At 45.4% G+C, this 9,225-nt stretch overlaps 1 protein-coding gene across 1 annotated transcript in view; it reads right to left on the bottom strand.

Moving 5' to 3' along the window:
• Positions 1 to 5,878: 5,878 nt before the first annotated feature.
• The window catches only part of N (neurogenic locus Notch protein), a 370,307-nt gene continuing 366,960 nt past the window's right edge, over positions 5,879 to 9,225 (bottom strand). Inside the window, exons 14-18 of the mRNA XM_011502136.1 lie at positions 8,513 to 9,204; positions 7,714 to 8,303; positions 7,089 to 7,617; positions 6,327 to 6,870; positions 5,879 to 6,289 (exon numbers count right to left, since the gene is read on the bottom strand). Of these exons, the coding sequence (XP_011500438.1) occupies positions 5,990 to 6,289; positions 6,327 to 6,870; positions 7,089 to 7,617; positions 7,714 to 8,303; positions 8,513 to 9,204 (2,655 nt within the window). The 3' untranslated portion in view covers positions 5,879 to 5,989. The remainder of the gene's footprint in view (positions 6,290 to 6,326; positions 6,871 to 7,088; positions 7,618 to 7,713; positions 8,304 to 8,512; positions 9,205 to 9,225) is intronic.

Raw genomic sequence — 9,225 nt, forward strand, 5'->3', positions numbered from 1 at the left:
CTCTTTCTTTTACTTCGATTTCCAATATTGTTCCTTTATAATAGTGTTATTGGCAATTTTTTTTCTTCAAAATTCACTCGCAGCTTTATTATGGAAAAGGACAACTACGCTTTCTCTCCATCAGCGTCAATTTACGTACGTAATAAGTGGAAAAATCATTGCATTCTTCAATCGATGTATTGGACGCAGATGATTTGAAATCATTGTGCTTTTAACGAATAATATTCATTGGTACATTCGGTATGTAGTTGTAGAATAATCGATCGATAAATATAATGATCTTTTCATCAAATGTACGTTAATAATTCAAGGCTTAACGCAATTCATGGCTTAACGTCAACAAATAGCGTATGAAAATTACTATTACTTAAGTCTTGAAAAAGCCTGTATTACATGATAATAACCGCACTGCTTATCCACTAAATTCTGAATTTGTAATATTTTAATCAATCGTATAATATAATATATAATATATTTACCTTATGTAAGTTATTATTTATTTCTTGCACCTTTCTTGTAAGGACCTCTTTGATGTAGCATGTGCTTATAGAAAGAAAAAAAGATTTTAATATCTCATGAAAAACTTGGATAATTAATTACCTTTGATTAGGAAGCAAAAGAAAAAATAAATAATTTTGTTCTAAAATAGCCAATGTTGATAATTTCTTAATTAAAATGTAGAAAAACTACAAATAGGACAATTGTAATTGTAATGGAAATTGTTCAGAATAAGAGAGATTATTTAATTATTAATTTCATTATTAGAAAGCGCCATGAGATATTATACGTAACACGTTAATTGCAGTTTATGACTATTACCATCTTTATATATATATATATATATATATATATATATATATATATATAAATTGAGTGCACAAAACTTATATAAAGATAAGTATTTTGTATAAGTGTTGATATAGAACGAGAGGAATTAGTGGTAAAATGAATAAGAGCTGATATCTTAAATTTTTATTTTTATTGTTTATTGCTATAATACAATTTGATTGTCGTGTAAAATCTGTCGAAATACACTAGAAGTACCTATGCTTATCATATAAGGAATAAAAAAACGCGGAAGCATAGCACAGTAGAACAGAAGAACAACCCTATCGTGTGAATATTAGAATTATCTTTATTTATTATATCTATTGAAAAGACATAACTTATAAAAATACAGATAGGGATTGCATGTAGGAGCGGAGTTTTAATATAACTATATTAAACTTATTTTACTTAAGCAATAATTATTACGAATAAAACTCAGTACTTTTTACAAGTTACAAGGAATAACAGGTTTTGTTATAATATAATATAATATAATATAATATAATATAATATAATATAATATAATATAATATAATATAATATAATATAATATAATATAATATAATATAATATAATATAATATAATATTAATAATAATAATAATAATAATAATAATAATAATAATAATAATAATAATTGGAGCATTCTAGCTTAACATAGTCAACTGGGCGACCTAATAATAGTCTTAGTTTTTCCAATACACTTTTAACACAGAATAAGATGTTCAATAACAGAGAGCACAATGAGATGATTCATTATCGAACACAATTATATTCAGTCCCTTTGTTCGTTATTGTCATGTATTTACGTACTCAAGCTACGTATCTAATGAGTTTCATCGAATTTAATTGTCCTTGCAACGGCTTTTGGAAGATCCCATGATTTCTTTATCGCGCAGCGCGTTTACATTGTTTAATTGACAGGAGTTGAGAAAGCGAAATTTCATCATTAAAAAAAGCATCGTCGACATCAAGCTCACGTGCATCACACGGGATACACACGCACCAATAGCAAAGGGTTGACATTCACTAGGACTGTGAAAATATTGCATAAGCACCCAGTTAAAAAATACACTGGTATCATCAATAAACTGCTCCAAAATCAAAATACTCATCAACGAGTCTTTGCTTTACTATTGCCGAGATATTCACCGCATTCGCATTCTAATATTGCATTGACAGAAAGGGTAGACGAATGAGATTAAAGAAATAATAAAGAATGAGAACGATCGGGGGCATTCTTAATGCGAAGGGGGTAAAGAAGATCACGGTACACTTCGTTATAATCATTACATCGCGTAATAATAATACAATAATAATTGTGGGAATACGATTATAATTTTGAAGGCTCCTCCAATCGTAAAATTATGCGCCGCTGGGCCTCCTGACGATTGCGCGCGGTTATAAAATTGTAAATATATGTAAAAGTATTTTGTACAAAAAATCAAGAGAAAAGATAAAATCGAATATAGAGATAATAGGGCATAGGGGCGTATTTATATATCAATAGTGGAAAATAGAGTATTTACATATTTATTTCTTTGCCCGAGGCAGCACATTCGGTCACAGACGTTTAAGCGTGAGGCGGGGCCTAGAATCCGGGTTCTGTTGGCTGCCAATGCACGCGACGGAAAAATCGGCTAACCAAAAGCGCCTCCAATGAAGGAAAGAAGGAAAGAAGGAAAGAAGGAAAGAAGGAAAGAAGGATAGAAAGAATGTAAGAAAATGAGGGAAATAAGAAAAAAAAAAATTAAAAAAAAAACAAAAAACAAAAAAAAAATCACCTATCTTTTCTCTCGCAACAAGTTTACGACGCGACATTGTGAATTCATTGTGCGAATCCAACACCCTCTTGCTCGACCTCTGTCAAATAACAAAACACGTAGCGTTTCTGGCTTTGGCGCAAACCACGTTTAGAGAATGAAATTACCGCCCACCGACGTCTACAGTAAGATTATTACAATTGAACAAAGCCTGACACTTTGCACGCAATTATGCTGATTACATTATCATAAGGTTATGCTTGGAGGCTAGGAGGCGGCGATTGATAGAGGTTCGCGAATTTTATGTTAAAGAAAAGCAAAGCGATAGAGAATAAAGAAGCGAGAAAAAAAATATTGCCGTAGGAATGATGGGCGTGGGACGGGGAGGGGAATGGAAATGGCAAAAATATGAGAAAACATGAAAAAATAAGGAGAAGTGAAGAGCTAAGAAACGATTCAGCCATACAAAATGGAATGTCTGCGTATGGACGACATCGACGTACGTCATGGGCAATAAATGATTCTCCAACCCCTGGAGTGCTTCACCTCCTTCGCCACTACCACACTCTTTATTCTCTAGTATTTTCAAGGATCTACCTAATCGACGTCATTTTATTACGATACATCCACATATGCACATATACTTTATTAAAGGCACAATTTTCCCTTATATTGTCTGTTGTCTTGTCTTTAATTCAGTTTATAGAAGAAAAAAGGGAAGTGTGTGTATAGATAAAATACAAAAACAAAAAACAAACAAAAAAAAAACAAAAAAAAAAAAAACAAAAAAAAAAAAACAAAAGAAAAATAAATTTCAACGGGTAAGTCAAACATAGAATAAAAAATAAAACAAAAGTAATGAAAAAGAAAATTGAAAGAAAGTGTGAAAAATGAATAATGATAATTGACGTACAAAAAAACATAAACAACCAAAAAAAAAAAAATACAAAAAAAAAATAATAATAATAATGATGATAATAATAATAATAATAATAATAATAATAATAATAATAATAATAATAATGAAAGAAAAAGAAGAAGAAAAAAACGAGAGAGAGAGAGAGAGAGAGAGAGAGAGAGAGAGAGAAAATAAAATCTTAATTGGTTTCTTTTTTCTAAATGCACTTTTGTGTACCTTAACATAGCGTTTAAACAAACACGTATGAGATTACATTTGTATACATAAGATCTGTGTATAAATCGCTAGGAGGAAAAATCGCATTTTCCCCGGAGTGTTGCTTTTTCTTTATTTTCTTTATTAAAAGAAAAAAAGAAAAGGAAGGCTCTTGCGCGCCCGTTCTTTTAAATATTACAAATTACTATGCACTAAGTTTCATCGGTATGCTCAATTTATCGCTACATCGACGTCCCAATTTGGGTTAACGTCTCACCTCCTCGTTTTTTTCTTCTTCTTTTTCTTTCATTATTATTATTATTATTATTATTATTATTATTATTAGATCGTTATAGCGAGAGAGGCGCGCTGCTTTTTATAAAAATTCAATCTTACATTTGTCGCGTCGGGTCTTCTTCAATTATCGTGCCGTAAAATATCATTTCTCTGGCACGTTTCGAAGGCACCAAAATCAGCGTTCAACTTCCCGTCCTTACGACCTTATTAAGATTTCCCATAAAAAAAATATCGCTACTGCGTTTTAAGAATGTAGGCACAAGTGAAATTCATGCGATCTCTGCTATATCTCTGCTATACACAAAGTTGTCCTGTTTTTTTTTTCTTTTTTCATACATATATATATATATATGTACGTAACTTACACGCACTCACACTCAGCAGGCATATCCCCATACGTATGTATGTATGTATATATATATATATATATATACGTATGCGCGTGCGCGTGTATACGTACCTTATAAAATGCTTGGGGATGATAATATGGTGAATAGAAGGGGGAAAGTGATAAAGGGAGGAGAAAATACATACAATAGTGCGCGCGGTTGTACGCACCGATCGACGGATCCTTTAATTTTCAAGCATAATTGTGCATTTCGGCGGCTACTTTATGGCTCTGAGTCACGGCCAATTAAATAAAATAAAATGTTTATTTGCTTGTCGGCTCGTAGGATAAGTCGATCGGGGCCATCACGGAGAGGGAAAGATTCGCGTCTCCTCCTCGTCGCGAAGTCTGCTCTACCAATATGCACTCTCAGCTTCCTCGATGGATCGTAATTGGGCAAATAAATTATTTTATCGTCCGACCTAAGACGTCGATGGGGATGCGAATCCCGCGCATCGAGTCGATCGGCCAATCAATCCCCTCTGCCCCTCCACACGCACGCACGCCCTAACAGTTGGCCCATATCAATTACCGGATTGCCCCCTTCGAAGCCACCAAGATACGAAAGGCCATCCCCCTCTCGCCCGACCCGCCGTCCCGCCCCGTGTGAGTAACTAAGCACGTGCCGCTTTATTAGTAAACAAATATGGCGCAAGGGCGCGAGATAGTTTGAATTAGGTCAATCGTTGACTCGAGTGGGATGCGATATGATGTCAACGCGGCGAAGGGGCGGTGTCGTTTGTTATCGCGACTAGGTCGCTTGGTGGATTAACGTCCCTTTAAGATCCATCGAGTGATGGCAGCGTCTCGTTTTAGTGCTAAGGAGGGGGCTGCTGCTGTCCATTCGTCCTTACCTTATTGCCCGAATGATCGAGCGCTTATCGTAATCCTAAAATACATCACACCGCACCAGCGATTAGCATCTTCGTAATCGTTCGGCTTAGAGTCCGTAAGAGCGCAGTAATACACGATCGCCAAGGCCTCGTGGTGGCCCAGCAGGCGGGCAACGCCAAATAATTGCAAGATCCTTGGCGAGCGGCTCTTAGGCGTTTCGATTCTTAAACGCCAAGGCCCCGCACCCACGCACGGGCGACGCGAGCCCTCGTTCGGCCTTACGCGACCGTAAGTCGTCTCCTCGATTATATAATTACTTGTAACGATTGTGTGATCGGTCCGACGGTGGTGGGGGCTCGCGGCTCCGCACTCCCGTCCCGCTCGACCACCTCGACGTCATTTCCCTTCCTCTTGGAGGAGGACGATTAATTAATCACAGTTCCCTGCTTAATGTCCCGTTTGACAAAATGCCCTCTCACACACACACACACACACACACACACACACACACACACACACACACACACACTTTCAAACTCTCACTTTCTCTCTATCTCTCGCTCTCACTCTCTCTCTCTCTCTCTCTCACGCACACACACACTCTCTCTCTCTCTCTTGCTCTCTCTTGCTCTCTCTCTCTCTCTCTCTCTCTCTCTCTCTCTCTCTCTCGCGCTCTCTCGCTATCCGTTAGTCAAATGATAGCGGTTCGTAGGAGAGGCGCGTGTTTGTGTGGATGGAGAAGCTGGAGGACCCCGTGGCGCACCCCTCAGATATAGATGGCCTCGGAGCCCTTGTTGCTTTGGTGTCCGGCGGCGGCGCTCGCCGAGCCGTAGGCGTTCTGGGGCGAGGCCATGCACTCGGACCAGTCGCTGTTCGAGTGGGGCGAGCTCGAGGACCAGTGGCCGGGACTGTCCGGGGAGGGCGTCGGGAAGCTCTCGGGCGCGTGCATCAGATGCTGGGGCGTGACGTCGGGACCCGAATGGTGCGAAGGCGGCGTCAAGTACTGGTAGTACTGTTGCTGTTGCTGCTGCTGGATTTGCTGCTGCTGCTGCTGTTGTTGTTGTTGTTGTTGTTGTTGTCTGCTGCTGCTGCTGCTGCTGCTGCTGCTGCTGCTGCTGCTGCTGCTGCTGCTGCTGCTGCTGCTGCTGCTGCTGCTGCTGCTGCTGCTGCTGCTGCTGCTGCTGTTGGGGAGTAGGTTGCATCTGCTGCTGTTGAAACTGTTGCTGCTGCTGGTGTTGTTGTTGCTGTTGAGGGGTTGGCTGCATCTGCTGCTGGGGGTAGGGCAGGGTGTCAAAGTCAAACCCCACCGGCGGCATACCGCCGTGTTTCTGGTGGGTGGCCTGCCTCATCGCGGCGATGTGAGTCGGCGAGGTCGGCAGGGAGGGTCGGCTCTTGGCCGGTGAGGGCGAGCCCATGTAGCTCGCCTGGGGCGAGAGGGTCATGTTGGATTGGACCGAGTGGGGTGGTGACTGATTACTGTAAGGCGGCGATAGAGTATTCACGACCATAGTCGCGGCGCCGTTGGACTGCTGGCGCTGTTGCTGCTGGTGCTGCTGTTGTTGCGCGGCCAGCAGCTGCTCGTGAAAATTTGGCAGGCCGTAGCTCGTGAAGCCGTCGTTCGTAAGGTGGCTGAGTTGCTGCTGCAGGCTGGGAACACGAGAGAGAGAAAGAGAGAGTGATAATAAGTTAGACGGATCGTCCCTCGGGCCGAGGTACATTTGGTCTCGCTCTTCGCCATTAGACACGAGAGCTAAATGTGAGAGGGTGGAGCCTGTTCGATGGGGTGTACAGGCTTTTTTTTTTTTTAATTTTTTTGTTCCTCGACTGGATGATCGTGGGAGCAAATAAGTGTCGTGATAATGTACCTGTTTTGCTGCTGCTGCTGCTGCTGCTGCTGCTGCTGTTGCTGCTGTTGCTGCTGTTGCTGTTGTTGCTGCTGCTGTAACGTCTGATTCTTGATGCAATCCTCGTAGGGGGGCGGCTGCTTTGCCGCTTGAGCCGCTGCCGCGGCCGCGACCGCCGCAGCCTGGGCCACCGCCGCGGCGGCGGCTGCTGTCGTTTGCGTGTGGGTTGCCACCGCCGCGACCAAGGGCGGCAGCGCGTTGCTGTAGAGGCTCGCGCTGTCGTAGGGGCTGGGCAGACTGCCCTCGGCCCCCTCTGCGCCCTGGGGCAGCTCCTGGTTGGGATTCGGCTGGGCGCCGCGCTTCGTCGGCGGCTGCTTCTTAACCGAGGGTTTTCGCCGAACCGAGGCCGCGCCGCCCCCGCCGCCGTTTTCCGACTCCGGGCTGTTGGGATTGCCCGAGCCGGGCTTCGGCCGCTTCTTTGACTTGGACTGCTTGGGCGCGCCACCGATGACCGTCGGGTGCGCAATGAGCTGAGGGTGGTTGGGCGAGCCTGTGCGCACGCGAGACGAGCGGTTAAGTTGTCGTGGGTGCGGATTCGGGGGGTAGTCCGCGCTCCCGATGCGATATGAAAATTCGATTTCCTCACCCATGAGCTGGCCGTTGGGTATAACGGAGACCATCTGGGGCGACCTCGGCACGTGCTCGTCCAGCAGTCGAACGATGTCGTGGTGGAGGCGCTCGCTGGCCACGTCCCGCGGCAGTCTGTCCATGTGGTCGGTGATCTCCCTGTTGGCGAACGTGTCGAGCAGGGCCTTGCAAGCCTCGAAGCTGCCCTCGCGCGCCGCCAGGAACAGGGGCGTCTCGTCCTTGTCGTCCTGGGCGTCCCTGTTGGCCCCGTGAACGAGGAGCACGTTGACCGCGTCGACGTTGTTAACGGCCGCGGCCCAGTGTAGGGCGCTCTTGCCGCTATTGTCCGCGGCGTTGATGTCCGCGTCCGCATTTATGAGGTCCTCGACCATACCCTCGGTGGCGAGTCTCGCTGCGAGTATGAGGGGTGTCGTGCCGTCGTGCATGCGGGCGTTGAGGTTCGTCGCGCGGTTGCGCAACAGAATTTGAAAGACGCCCATCGCGTCGGCGGCGACGGCCGAGTGTAGGGGCGTCCGACCGGTGTTGTCCTGCGAGTTGGCATCCGATCCGGCGTCGAGGAGCCGCTTCGTCGCATCCGCTCGAGCGTATCTGTAAAACGAGGCGGCCACATTGGCAAGTGGCGAATTAGTCGCATGAAATCGTGTGATGATCACCACGACTGTCTTTGGGTGAAGGGGATGGGGGTGGTACGAGGTTTGGCTGTGCTATCCCATTATTTGTTATTATGAGTATCAGCAGTATGAGCAGCAACAGCAGGAGCAACAAAATGAGAGAGAGAGAAAGATATAAAGATTTACCTAGCTGCGAGGTGGAGGGACGTCTCGCCGGTCTTGTCGGTGGTGGCATTGAGGTCGGCACCCTGCGCCACGAGATCGGCGATTACGGCCGCCGTGCCGTCGCTCTCCTCGTCTTCCTCGCCAGTGTCGAGTCCACCGCCGCGGACGGCCGCGACCATTAGGGGCGTCATGCCGCAGGGACCGCGGGCGTCCACGTCTTGACCGTGCTCGAGGCTCGGTGGCGTGAGCACGCCGGCCTCGGGTCTATTGTGAACCTCGGCTGCGTCGAGGTGCTGCTGGGTCCACATGCGCGGTTCGGCCTCCTCGTAATCGGTGACGACCGTGTGGTCGCTCGCGTAACCCGGCTCGATGGCCCTCATCCTCTTCGAGGGCGGGAGATCGGATTCGTCGTCGGACCACTGATGCGCCCGGCCGTTGCCCACGTCAAGGTCCATACAATTGATACCCGGGGGCTGCTTGTTGAGATTGCGCATTTCCTGCCCGTCGGGACCGCGTCGCCTCGATCGGCGCCTCTGCACGCTACCGCCCGACGTCCGGATGAATCCATCGGGGAACCAGGTCGTTATCTTGCCGGGATGACGGCGCTGAGCGGTTACGAGCACACCCACGAGGGTGGCAATTAGAATGACAATTACGCCGCCGATAAAGACGTATTTGTAGTTGGTGGGTGTGTCCGGGTAATCGAGACTCGGCTCCCCCGCGCCGCCGACCCG

Source organism: Ceratosolen solmsi, unplaced genomic scaffold (assembly GCF_000503995.2).
Source record: "Ceratosolen solmsi marchali unplaced genomic scaffold, CerSol_1.0 scaffold43, whole genome shotgun sequence".
NCBI classification, from domain to species: Eukaryota; Metazoa; Arthropoda; class Insecta; order Hymenoptera; family Agaonidae; genus Ceratosolen; species Ceratosolen solmsi.